This window comes from Protopterus annectens, chromosome 2.part1 (genome assembly GCF_019279795.1).
Source record: "Protopterus annectens isolate FY-2018-M chromosome 2.part1, PAN1.0, whole genome shotgun sequence".
Taxonomy (NCBI): domain Eukaryota; kingdom Metazoa; phylum Chordata; order Ceratodontiformes; family Protopteridae; genus Protopterus; species Protopterus annectens.
Genome location: NC_056729.1, coordinates 45,790,203 through 45,804,577, shown reverse-complemented (window position 1 = coordinate 45,804,577; position 14,375 = coordinate 45,790,203). Strand labels below are relative to the sequence as shown.

The 14,375-nt window shown below is 40.9% G+C and overlaps 1 protein-coding gene across 2 annotated transcripts in view; it reads left to right on the top strand.

Annotated features, from left to right (window-relative positions):
• Window positions 1-14,375, top strand: part of LOC122793959 (alpha-2-macroglobulin-like protein 1) — a 621,161-nt gene that overhangs the window by 422,186 nt on the left and 184,600 nt on the right. For both annotated transcript variants that reach the window (XM_044062013.1, XM_044062014.1), the window contains one exon: window positions 8,467-8,629. In XM_044062013.1, coding sequence (XP_043917948.1) covers window positions 8,467-8,629 — 163 coding nt within the window. The remainder of the gene's footprint in view (window positions 1-8,466; window positions 8,630-14,375) is intronic.

The window sequence follows — 14,375 nt, the reverse complement described above, 5'->3', positions numbered from 1 at the left end:
ATTGGCCTACTAAGGGGTGGACGTATCCTTCTTATGATTCCCAGTCTAGGGGTAGATCTAGACGTGGTAAGGGCAGAGCTCAGGGCTCTTTCAGGCCTAGAACAGGGAGTTTTCCTGCACAGGCTTCGGGTGAGGGCAGGGGTCAGTCCTTTCGTAAACAGACCCAATGCCTTACCTTTTCAGCTGCCAGAGCCTGCTCGTCTGGCAGCACCTTTGGGAGGAAGGTTGGCACTTTTCAATTGGAGTTTAATTACCCAGGACAAATGGGTGTTGGATATCATACACCACGGCTACAGGTTTTATTTCCATACCTTGCCTCCTTTCAAAGGCATGCCAGACGTTCCTCCTCAACAAAGAATAGAGGCTCACAAACAGGTTTCTCTGTTGCTCCAACTAGGGGCCATACAGCAGGTCCCTCTACCAGAAGTGGGCCTAGGATTTTATTCTCGCCTGTTCCTAGTACCAAAGAAGGGGAACACGTGGAGACCAATTTTGGATTTATCTATCCTCAACACTTTTCTGGACATTCCCAAGTTCAAAATGTTGACGTTGCAGCAGCTTTTACCTCTGCTGGGCAAAGATCATTGGATGGTAACTTTGGATCTCAAGGAGGCTTACCTTCATGTTCCTATCAGACTCAGTTGCAGGAAGTATCTGCATTTTCGAGCTGGGACTTCTCACTATCAGTTCTCTGCATTGCCCTTTGGCTTATCTACTGCGCCCAGAGTGTTCACGAAAGTTCTGACTCCAGTGATAGCTTTCTTCAGACTAAAAGGAATACAGATCTATCCTTATTTGGACGACTGCCTAATTCTGGCTCAAGGAAGGGAAGAGCTTCTTCATCATTTGGAATATGTGATAGCAGTGCTAAGATGCCTAGGGTATTCTGTGAACGAAATAAAGTCCAGTCTAGTACCCTCTCAAGACATATGCTTTCTGGGTGTGAGACTGAATACAGCATCCCAGATGGCCTTTTTAACCCCGGACAAACAACAGAGTCTATCCCTTTACTTCAACTATCTCATCAGTCCGGGCTGACTGCAAGGACAGTCCTTCAAGCCTTAGGGTTCATGGCATCTTGTATTCTGGTGCTTCCCAATGCCAAACTGCATATGAGGAAGCTACAATGGTATCTCAAAAATGTATGGACACAGCACTGCCAGGATCTGGACACTGTCATTCAAATAATACCTTGCATTCAGAAGGAATTTTTGTGGTGGGCTCAGGAATGTCACCTAAACAAGGGACTCTCTGTGACGCGGCCAGAGGCAAGTCAGATTTTAACGACAGATGCCTCAGACAAAGCTTGGGGAGCTCATCTAAATGGAAAGTGGATACAAAACAAGTGGCCTGTCAGACTACAACATCTACATATCAACATGAAGGAGATGTTAGCAGTCCAGTTTGCATTAATAGCTTTCAAGGAATTCCTTCTTCCAGGACAGGTGTCGATTCTAACAGACAACACAACTGTCATGTGGTACATCAACAAGCAAGGGGGAACGCATTCTTATCCTCTATGCAGACAAGCAATGATTTTGTGGGAGACTGCTCTCAGTTTACAGCTCAATCTTCAGGCAAGGTTTCTGCCAGGAGCACAGAACTCCTTAGCAGATGTGTTGAGCAGACGAATTATGGATCCCCACGAGTGGAAATTGGATCCTCATGTATTTCAGAAATTGACAGTGTCATGGGGAACTCCAGGCATAGATCTGTTCGCTTCTCCACTAAACCATCCGCTGCCAAAGTTTTGCACAAAAAGGTTTCATCCCACAGCTTGGAGAGTGGATGCTCTTTCTTTCAATTGGAGCAATCTCCATGTGTATGCCTTTCCACCTCTGCCTCTCCTCCCAAAGGTACTTCTGAAGGTCAGACAGGACAAGCCAAGGATGATTTTAATAGCTCCAGATTGGCCTCGACAGCACTGGTACCCATTACTAAAGTCTAGTACGGAAGCCTCCATGGCTTTTGCCTTCGATTCCACACCTGTTGTCACAGGAGGACAGCCATTTGCTCAATGTCAAGCTTCACTCTCTGCACCTAACAGCCTGGCATATTCTGTTTTGAACCATAGTGGGCCTCCACTTCCTCAGCAAGTTTTGAATGTTATTTTGGAAGCTAGAAGGCCTAGTACAAGGAAAGTGTACGCAGATAAATGGAAGAGATTTTTATTTTGGAGTGCAGCAAAAGATTTTGATGTTTCTGAGCCTAATTTGTGTGTGGCTCTTCAATATCTTACTGAGTTACTAGACAAAGGTTTGTCTTTCTCTTCTATTAAAGTTCATGCTGCAGCGATTTCAGCTCACTATGATTGCGACCCGCCATTGTTTTCTCATCCTTTGTTCAAGCAATTTCTTAGAGGGGCGAAGAATATCAGACCCCCACGAAAAGCTCCTACTCCTGCTTGGGATCTCAATTTTGTGTTGGAGAAACTCACTCTACAACCTTTTGAGCCTGCAGCTACTGCTGAGTTGAAATATTTATCATGGAAGACTGCTTTTTTGTTGGCCATTACCTCTGCAAGAAGGGTTTCTGAATTGCAGGCCCTTATGGCAGTTGAGCCTTTCTTGATTTTCCATAAGGATAGGGTATCATTACGTACTAATCCTTCCTTTATGCCTAAGGTGGTTTCTAGTGTGGCTTTAAACCAGACTATTCATTTGCCTACTTTTATGCAAATCCCCAAAATAAGGGGAAAAGATTTTGCACACTTTGGATGTACACAGGCAGTTGCGTTATTATTTGGACAGAACTAAAGGGTTCAGGCAGTCTCAGCAGTTTGTTTCTTTTGCTTTGAGTTCTCAGGGCAAGCCTGTGTCAAAACAAACTATTTAAGTGGATTGGGTTTTGCATTGCTTTCTGTTATTCCCATCATGGCAAGGAGGTTCCAGCTGGGATTAGGCCTCATTCCACTAGGGCTACTGCCACTTCAACAGCTTTTTTGAGGGGAGTGGCAACCAAGGATATTTTGGAGGCAGCTACTTGGAGTTCTGTGCATACTTTCTCTAGGCATTATCACCTGCCACTTTACTCTAAGTCCAGGGCTGGTTTTGCCACTGCGGTTTTGCAGGGCATTTTGGCAGCTCCTGCTTCCTTGTAGTTAGCCATCCTCCCTTAACTCTGCTTTGGGATTCTACCCAAGTGTAAGGACTGCAGCAATGTGAGATGAAGAACATAGTACAGTTTTGTACCTACCATAAATGTAGATGTTCGAAGATCCACATTGCTGCAGTCCAATTTACCCTCCCTCCTTCCCCTCTGTAGTTGGAGGTGGTTGTGTGGGTTGGGTTGTACATATTGTGTATGTTGTATATATTGTACATATAGTTAGTGCACGGGTGGTTGGTTATTTGTTTGCTGTCTTTTGGTTTTGACCTTTATTTTTAAGGTCTTCTGACATCTGGGGCAAGAAAAGACTGAGGATATGACGTCGGTCATGCGCATTTGTACCCTGACGTCCTGACGTCAGTTAAATGCGCCCTGACCGACGTCAGCCTTATACTTTGATATTCGGGCCGACCGAGGACAGCGGACTACCCAAGTGTAAGGACTGCAGCAATGTGGATCTTCGAACATCTACATTTATGGTAGGTACAAAACTGTACTTTTCATGCCAGGAAGGGGCACTACAGATGTGATATGGGCACTACAGATGTGATGTTTGCTCTTGAGTGTTGGAGAAGGTCAGAAGGAGATGCACAGTCTTTGTGGACTTAGAGAAAGCATATGACAGGATGCCTAGAGAGGGGTTGTGGCATTGTATGAGGAAGTCAGGAGTGTCAGAAGTATGAATCGTACAGGATATGTACGAGGGTAGTGTGACAGTGGTGAGGTCTGCAGTGCGAGTGACTGATGCGTTTAAGGTAGAGGGGGGATTACATCAAGGATCAGCTCTGAGCCCTTTCTTTGCAATGGTGATGGGATATGACAGACTAGATCAGACAGGAGTCCCTGTGGACTGTGATGCAGATGACATTGTGATCTGTAGTGAGTTGGGAACAGGTGGAGGAGACCCTGGAGAGGTGAAAATATGCTCTAGAGAGAAGAGGAATGAAAGTCAGCAGGACTAAGAGAATGTGTGTGAATGAGAGGGAGGATAGAGGAATGGTGAGAATGCAGGGAGTAGAGGTGGCGAAGATGGATAAGTTTAAATACTTCTGATCAACAGTTCAATGTAATGGTGAGTGTGGAAGAGAAGTGAGAGTACAGGCAGGATAGAGTGGGTGGAGAATTGTCGGGAGTGATTTGTGACAGACTAGTACCAGTAAGAGTGAAAGGGAAGGTCTACAAGAGGGTAGTGAGACTAGCTATGTTTTATATGGGCTGGAGACGGTGGCAATGACAAAGGAAGGAGTTGGAGCTGGATGTGGCAGAGTTAAAGATAAGATTTGCACTGGGTGTGACAAGGGTGGACAGGATTATGAAAAAGTATATTAGAGAGTCAGCCCAGGTTGGAAAGTTTGGAGACCAAGCCAGAGAGGCAAGATTATGTTGGTTTGGACATGGGCTGAGGAGGGATGCAGAGTATATTGGGAAAAGGATGCCAAGGATGAAGCTGCCAGATAACAGGAAAAGAGGAAGGCCTAAGATGAGGTTTAAGGATGTGGTGAGACAGGACATGCAGGTGGTTGGTGTGAGAGCAAGATGCAGAGGACTGGAAGAAATGGAAATAGATCTGCTATGGCGACCCCTAACTGGAGCAGCCGAAAGATTACCAGGGAATTCCACCAGGCTGAATTCCACTATTTTCAGTGGAGGCTCTGGGAGAAAAGATCCAAGATGCATTATACAATTTAGATGCAACTAATAGCCAATATTAAATATTGTGTAGAATAGTTACTCATAAATGCATTCAATATCATGCATGTCAGACATCAAATGTCAAACTATCCTGAAACAAACCTAAACCCTCTACCAAGGAAATACAAAATTTTATTTAATTCATTTAACATTTGTTAACTGAGCAAGTCAGACTTGGAACAAAGCCAATTTTCAGCAGAGGCGTGGGGAGAAATAAATCCACTATACTGATGGCTAAAAACACCAACTAGAGGTAGCCAAACCTGTGGTCAATTTCCACAGAAAATCCAAAGAGTCTTGTTAGGGGTGTCCCTGTTGCATGTACAATTCAGTATTCTAGCAACATAAATAGGAAGTAGGAAAATTTTCAGCCCATATCCTGATACTAGTCTAAATTGGGGACATTCAAGATTTTATGAACTTTTTGGGATTCAAAGAAGTGTTAATAGAAACCCTTCCATTGGTTAAAAGATCTTCCAAAGCCGAATTGGCTTGAATGCTATACTGATCTCATTTTTTAAAACTAATTTAAGAACCACCATCATGAAGTATTTGAAACATGGTACAAGAATAATCAATATAATGAAATATCACTGCACCCCCACCCTTATCTGGTTTCATAATATGCAAATCACTAATATTTTCTAAAGTTTTTCCTTACTTAATTGGTGAATGACAATTTGACAGTCTACCATGCAGGCATGTTCAAAAGCCTGCATCTCTGGATGTAGTGACCCCAGGTTTGGCTACCTCTTCATTTGTTTAACTATCAATGTCCTGGATTTACTTCTGTTTTCTTGGAAGAGGGTTTAGCTTTGTTTTGTGGTAGCTTGGTAATATCACGACTAACTTTTGATGTGTTGAGTGCTGAACAAACTTGCTTATGGAACAGAGACTACCTTGGTATTTGAAAATAACTATTTTGAGGGAAAAATATTTAGATAAAAGGTGTAGCAATGGGCGTAGCAGGTGACCCTATTTATGGTAACTTAGTCTTACTGGCTTGGAAAAATTATTCTGTTCATCTGATTTTTTTCATTACATAAAGTTTTATATTTAAGGTTCCTGGATCCCATTTTTATTATGGGAAGGAACAGAAGAATATATTGCAAAGTTTATGGAATATCTAAATTGTACCACCCTGAAGTTCACATATACTTGTAGTAAGAAATCTATCAATTTGGTACTACAAATGAACATACTAGTGAAGGCTTTGCATCTAAAATCTTTAGGAAGCCTACTTTTAGCAACCCGTATTTACCCTTTAGTATTGCACATCCTTTTGCACACAAGCTTAAAGTTCAATGCATTTGAATTGCTAGGATGGCTTCAAGGAAGGACCGCCATTCAGGAATGGGATAAATTTGGGAACTGGAAAGGAGAAGTCCTTTGAATCCCTACATCAATACATGAATAGCAGCACTAGTTTTTAAAAAATTACATTTTGTGGCTCCCTTACTGTAATAGAATTTTTAGATGTCAGGGTAATTGGAAACAAAAGGTGAATTTAACACCCAGATATATGGAAGGAAATGTCATAGAAATAGCAGGGTATGCATCTGGTACACTTTTAAAAATGTAATCAAAAGACAGGCCCTGCGGGGATCAATTGAATTCTAGGAATGAAGATTTTCATCAAGAATTGACATGCCTTAGTCATTTCAAATCATGGCAGTAGATGGAAGTCCTCTGATAGCATTGATGAGTGGGGATCAAGGGGAACCTTACTTTAAGAAGCAGGCAAAGGGTAATGGAGATGAAACTCAATAATAAAATGAATACCCCTTGTGTATTCCAGTTACATTAAACTGTTACAGAATATTTTTGACAGGAATTGGGGTGTCCTATGTACAGATTAAATCTATAGTGGGGGATAGATTTGTTTTCAGAAACAAAATCACTTAAAAGGATGTGGTTATCCAAAGTCAGATAACTGTAATGAGATGGCTTTGAGTGTTGTAGGCACTCTGCCATGTAACAAATGCAACTTTTGCCGTCTGATACCAGCAGCAGGTTTTTACATCCTGACATGGGTAGGATGGTGGAGTTTAATGTGCATTCTAGTTGTGATTCTATGCATGTGGTCTACCTGGCTTACTGCCAGGTATACATGTCCCATGTTGGTAAAACTGACAAGTTCAGGGATAATATTAAGGAGCATGTGTACAATATTAGCAGTCAGAAACAAGTGCACTAGCTAAACATGTCATGCAGCATAACCCCACACATTCTTTAGACTTATGGTGATTGCCTCCCCGTTCACTAGGCACAATGTTCTCAATGTTAGAAATGGAACAGAAACCTCAGAACTCAAAAGCATTATTAGGATGCGGGGTACTACAGGTAGGGGTTTAAACTATAAGATATGCGTTGAACCCGTTCTGCAAGCTAGAGTTGGAGAATGTGTACTCTTTATATGTTCTTGTATGTTTTTTATGCTTTTTATATTTGTCACTATTTTTCATGTATGTTACTATTTAGTGCATTTTGTACAGACCATTGATGTATTAGATCCGTTTTATAATTTAACTTTAAGGCTGATTTGACCAAGTGATCTCATTGGCTGATTTGTATTTTAAAAATGGTGTCTCATTTTTTTTTGTAATGTCTGAAGCAGCAAAGTTGCTGTGAAGGGGCTCACTAGCCATAAAAGTTTATGGCTCGTCTAGCAATGACTTGGCCCTTCGCTATTTTTGTGTACTGTTTACTGCATGTTGGAACATTTATCCTTACTGTTTTTTGCTTTGTTAATCTATAAATAGTTTGAGCAATTAACTGAAGTTCTATTTCCCTTTATGCTGTGACTTGTTTCAGACTTCACTACATAAGCAAACCAGCTGTAAGAATATTCTTAAGGGTTAGAAATCCCAATAGTTTCCACTTGAGACATTTAGTGGAGTTTCTTTAAAGGTCTTCACGAGAGTGAAGTTCTCTAACGCAAGTGGTAGTCTGTGTATATTCTCGAAATGAACCAGTCTTTTCAAGATGGGTTAAATAGGAGTATCCCTTGGCATGCTCTAATGCAACAATCTATTTTTTGTGAATGATACTATTTTATTACTCTTGGAGCTTTTCTTTAGCTTTAAGTGCTAGGTGTGTTTCTTTATGAAGTGTCCTTTTGTATGGAATTAACTGCTTTTTACTGCTTTTTACCGTTTTTATAATTGGTTATTGGAAGAATATTGGGTTTTGGGACTTATTTTGCATAATGTATCTTTACCCAATCCATAAATTTAAGAATTTTTGTTTAAAAGAAAAAAGCAGCCAAGCAATCTGAGGAATTGAATCCTATTAGTTATAAAAACTCCTACAGTCAGAATGCTTTGGTCGGTCCTTTTCCCTAATGTTCCTGTTTGCAGTAGCAGATTTTTTTATCCTGAGCTGCATTCATTTTCAAGAAGATTTTTGGTTGTCACTAAGGCAGGGTGTAACCCGCTGTACTTATGCACTTGCTTTTTGCACATTTTGCATTATCTTGAAAAATTCAGTTGGTTTAGTTTTATAGAGCTCAGCTTTACAGCACTATTTTGCCCAAAGAAGCCTTAGAATGGACCAAGTGGTGGTAATGCTGACTGCATGTTCTAATACTCTGGCTCAAAATGTCATGATGTTGGTAATCTTGCCATAGCTGTTGTAACACCTTGATTTCCACATTCTCTTTGTTAGGATCACATGGTCAGCCGTTGCATACAGTGCCTAACCAGTGTACTACCAAATGTGACCAACCCTTATACTATGGCACTTCTAGCAAATGTCTTTAGGAATCCTACTTATAGCAGTTACAGAATGGCATTACTGCAGCAACTTGATCTATTGTCTATCAAGGAAGGTAAGGCCTCTTATGAAATTACTTAACAAAACATTTTTACATATTCTTAATGCTTCCGTAGTTGAGCTGTATAATTGCAATCTTGCTGTAATGACTCCTGTGTTTACACTTGGAACTTTGCTGGCTTTACCTTTTAATTTTGTTAGTTGCACAATACTTCAGATTGCTTTGACAAGTTTTGTAATTGCATTTTACATCTAGCCAAAATTCAGTGTAGGCTGGAACTGAAGCATTATGAATCAAGAGTGATCTGCCACAATAGCTGAATTACTACAAGCGAGTCACTCATCTAATGTCCTTTATCCTATGCTCAAGGTGGACATATTTTGCTAGAAATAAGCATGCTTTGAGATGTTAAACTGCTAAGCATGCAAATTGAGTATTGTCCAAGTTTGATGTGAGATGTGGAACAGGCCTTTTTTTTTTTAATACCAAGTTTAACTGGTCAATTTATCTTGTCTGCCTTCAATTTTGTGAACCTCCTTTACTGCCTTTTGACAAACTTGACATAATTATGTAACCCCACCCACTCCGGTGGAATTGTGGGATGCTATTAAATGTAAACTGAAGAATGGATAACCAAAATATGGCCATGAAACAAGTGTTAATATTTAAACTTGTGCAAAACTAAAATACAATATTTTATAAAAACATTAACTGGGTGCGGCTGCATCTCATTGGGATAACTGGCCAATGAGTGCTGTAAACTTCCATTGCTGAAACCCATATTTATATTTTGCATACATCATGAGACATGACATGCCACTGACGTTTAAGAATGACAATGCAACCTGATATTACCAAAGCATACTAAATGAAACAGCAGGGATTCATTTATTTTGTGTGCATAAAATATAAACAAATAGCATCCATCTCAGTTCAAAATACATTTTAAAAAGTTTTGGAATATGTACCATGGTTTTTATTTTAAGATGTAGATTTTTATTAAATACTCCCGCCCCCCCCAGTCCCCCAAAATGTCCAAATGGATAAATGCTTTTATGTAGGTCTGTTTCAGTTTTATTCAGTACTGAAAAGATGCACTGTCCAGGACCAATACAGGAAAATAGGGTAGAAATCTTTTTATTCCTGATGGTGATTTAAGCATGCACAGTGATCTTTTCATCTTCTGAATTTTAAGACCGAAAAAAATGTCGAAGGACTTATGAGCTGGAAGATAGTTTACTTAAGCAGTTGGAAGAATTGAGCACAATGAAGGAGCTGATGAAAACGTTGCTGTTTGTTGCAATTGCTTGTGCTATTCATATGGGTGAAAGTAAATTTATCCCAAACACTCGGTACTGTTCTGTACACTTAATGATTTGATGGTAGAAACAAATAGACAAATGGCCTTGCATAGTTGGATATCAGAGTATAAAACAATGTGATTTGGCTCTTGATGGTCTAGTTAATCAGATATGCTTATCAGCAGGACGAGTTGTCTGACATGGGAGAAGGTCACTTTCTAATTGTTTTTCAAGTTTGTTTTGGTCTCGTGTGATGTTTGTAGATATTCACAGGCATAGACCACTGAAAACTGACGTAATACCTCTTACTGCAACAACCAGCTTTTACAGTTACTCCAGCTTTTAAAATGCTTAAAGGCTGGAGTAACTGTGTAAAACCCTGGAGTGGTAGCAGAAAACAAATTTTCCTGACCATCCCACATAAGAGGTTCCCATACAGTAGAAGGTGACAAATGACAATCATTTGGGGTAGCAGTGTCGAATTGTATTGCAGAAAAATCAGTAGCTCAACTATTAAGAATAGTGGAAGGGGGTGAGGAAACTGGGAGGGCATCATATTAGGAAGCCAAGAAAACAAAGTTGGCATCATTGAGCCCTTTGCCTATGGCTCAATTTCCCCTTAGGTCAAGCTTGCTTATGTGCCTATACAGTAGATGTAATTGAAAATGAAATTTAACTGAAAGCTAATTTTGACCATATTAAATTATGCCGTGCATCTCAGGGGCTACCTGTAACATTTTTCAGAGTAAAAGACCTGGGTCATGTAAGCTCCAAACATCAGGGTGATTAAAATGTCAAATATTACTGGGGACTGCCAGTAACTAAAGCTTCAGTGCGATTTGTTACATGTTTATAGTTATTACAAGCACAACATAGCCTTTACCAAACTAAGTTACTTTCCTGCATGACTGAAATTCATGATATAAATTGGATTTCTAGTTTTATACTGTCCAAGCAGTAAGAGAAGGGTATTTTCATAGTTAACTCTCCAAAATGGGCATTCTACATCCTGGTCCTCTAACCACCAGCACCAGTCCTTCAAATGCGTGGCATATTCTATGAACTAAACACCCATCATGCATGTTGAAACCAGAGACTTGCATCTATAGTTTCCTTTTCAACACTACAACCACCAGACAAACTTCAGCAACAATGACAAGACCTCAGTTACTGACTTCTCATTACTAATACTCAAATGCAGTCCTCCTGTATCTTTCTCCCGTCTCGCAGCAAGCATTGCCCCTTATCTACATGGAAAGTAAAAGCTTAATACAGCCATCCTTACCAGAAATGTACCTACAACTACAGATGAAATTCTGTTAGCGGAGCTTCAAAGGGAACTATCAGCACACAAGTTGCCTGCCATTAACAGTGTTATGAAAGCACAGTGAGTAAGTTGTCGTTGGAAAGCTTCTGTTAACGCCATTGTGAAAGTAAGCTTCTGCAAGCTGCCACTAATGCCATTGTAAAATTAGTGAAAGTAAGCTGCTATTGGAAAGCTTCTGCAAGTTGCCATTAAGTAAATTACCACACACACAAAAAACCAACCCCCTGAAAGCTGCCATTAAGTAAAAGTGAAGCTGTGAAGTGCTGACTTTGAAAAGGATTCTCTCCTTTTACCTAGAGGAACTGAGCTGGGGAAAGAGCTGCTGCCATTAAAAGTATGTTAGTAACTCACAAAGTAAGCTGCTGCCGTTAAGTAGATAAACTGGTGAAGCTGCCAGTAAGTAAATAACACTGTGCGCACACAACACCCCTTGAAAGCTGCCATAAAGGAAAAGTGAAGGTGCGGTGCCTGCAAGCCAGCTAAATGTTAACTTTGAAAAGATTTGCTCACTTTTACCTGGAGAAGCTGAGCTGGGAAATTCATGCTGCTATGCAAAGTCCGCATTTCGCAAGTAAATTAAGATGTGCAGTCACAGTGCAAGGTCTGCAAATTAATGACAGTCAGGCTGTCTGCATCGTGGAGCAGATGTTATCGTGCACACCCTGCATGTGATGTCAGGAGTAAAATTTAAAGAAAAACCCAGGACATTTGGAAATTAAAGGGGCCTCTTGGGAATTTCTGGCAGCCCAGTATTTTGCCCTCAAAATAGTTATTTACTGATGAATTCGGTACGTTTGAGAGGTATATGGAAAGTATAAAAGTTCCTTCTGAATGTGCTTTATTTGAGTAAAGAGATGCATATGCCATAATCAACGTGTTGCATAAAGTTATGTACTTACCATAACATTCCATGTTTGTAGTCCATCTTGCCTACATTCTTGCTGGATGGGGTTCGGAGCTGATGCTCTGCTCAGAGACTGCTGATACTAAAGCTCGAGAGCTTTTACTGGCTCGAGGCTAATCCCTATCCCATGGTGCCTCACTGCAATTCCCCAGATCTTGTTTGCAAGAAAGTAACGGGTACCCAGTACTTCGTAAACTATCAATAACTATGTACATACAGACAGAACATTGTGTAATACTATCCATGCCAGGTGGGCAGACAACTACAACCAGGTCAGACAGCATTAGTATAATCCACCATTTCCTTCAGGAAACAGGAAGGGGTTAAGAGGGTGGCATGCAAGAATGTAGGTGAGATGGACTATAAATGTGGAAAGTTATGGTAAGTACATAACTTTTGTTATTTAGTCCTATCTCGCTGTAATTCCTGCTGGATGGGACAGCGTCCCTAGCACCTTTTATCCCGGGTGGCTCAAGTGAAGAGACGCAAGCACCCAAAGGATGACCTGTCCTGGGAGGCCAAATCCAATTTGTAATGAGTGACAAAGGTATGAGGTCTTGCCCAAGTAGCTGCTGCCCAAATGGTATCAATTGGGAGCCTAGATCTAAAGGCGTATGACGTTAATACTGCTCTTGTTGAATGGCCTTTGTTTAGTAACTGTTTGCCAGCAGTCTTGTAAGCAAATGAAATGCAGTATGAAAACCATGTTGACAGGGTAACCTTAGAAACAGGCAAGCCTTTATTTTTCTCTGAAAAAACAAATTGGTCTGATTTTCTGAATTCTTTAGTCCTGTGTGGGTAAAACCTGAATTCTGTGGACATCTAATTGGTGCAGTCTGTATTCTGATTTATTATGATTTGGAAAGAACACAGGTAGTTAAATAGCTGCGTTGAGGTTATGCTCTGAACATACCTTGGGAAGAAAGGATTACTTCTAAGTGAGACTCTGTCCTTGTGGAAAACAATGTAAGAAGGTTGAATGGTGAGAGCTTGCAATTCTGAGACTCTCCTAGCAGAAGTTATAGCCACTAAAAATAGTGTATTTCAAGGTGGTAATTTCAGATCCAATGAGGGTTCAAAAGGGGAAGAAATTTAAAGATGCAAGCACTAGGTTTAGAGATCTGAGAAGGACTTCTCATTTCAAAAAGGTTTTGCACAGAGTGGGACATAGCACAGAGTGGGACGTTATTGGATTTCCCATGTAGCCAAAATGGTAATTTGAGATTGCAGCTAACTGAACTCTTACCGTAGCAGCTGCAGCTCCTTCATGAAAAATGGATGCCAGAAAGGACAAAATACTCTCTAGGAGCTGTATAGGGATCTATGCCTTGGTTTACTGCCCAAATAGAGACCCTTTTTCAATTTCTGGAATATATTTTCCTAGTGGAAGGCTTTGTGAAGAAATATGAATGTGTTTGACTTGTAGGTGAAGGGAAACTCACCTGGCTATTCGTGGAACTGGAGCAGCCATACTGTCAATTTCAGGGTCTGGATAGGATGCAACTGCCCTGAATGATGAATCAGGAGGCCTGGAGATGGTTCCAGAATCCATGGTTCCTCAGAGATAGGGCCACAGGAAGGAAAACCAGACTTGGCGAGGCCAGTAAGGAGCAATGAGGATCAGGGTACTCCAGTTTTGCTTTCTGAATTTCTTTCAGAATGAGAAAAAGGTGGGAAAGCATAAAGGAGTCCAGGAGGCCAATTGTGGACCAGAGCATCCCTGGGTGACATCCCCGGATGGGGATTTGGGCAAAGTAGCTGCTGAATTTGGTGTTCATGTACGTGGCGAAATAGGTTGCAGCAAGGCTGGCCCCATTTGCAAAAATCTTTTGCAACTTCTGAATTCAGAGACCACTCGTGAGGCATCAGAATTGCTTGACTGAGTTTGCTATCACATTGGACTTTCCTGGGATGTGCGTTAATACCAGAAAGCGTGCCTATTTCCATACTCTTGAGGCCTCTTGACAAAGTGGGTAAGATTTGGTTCCCCCTTGTTTATGTACCACACTACAGACCTGTCTGAATTGCAATCTTCTCTGTGGGAAGAGAACTGTGAAGTGCTTGCAACGTGTAGAGCACTGCTCTCATCTCCAAAACATTTATGTGCAAGTGGTTCTCATGGTTCTGCCAAGTACCTTGGACAGTTATTCCTAGATAATGCCCCCCCCCCCCCCCCCCAATCTGGGAGGTGGTGTTCAAAACTGCATTTTCTTGAGGGGAAACAAGTGGGTGACCTAAATGAAGTTGATCTGTATGCAACCACCATGT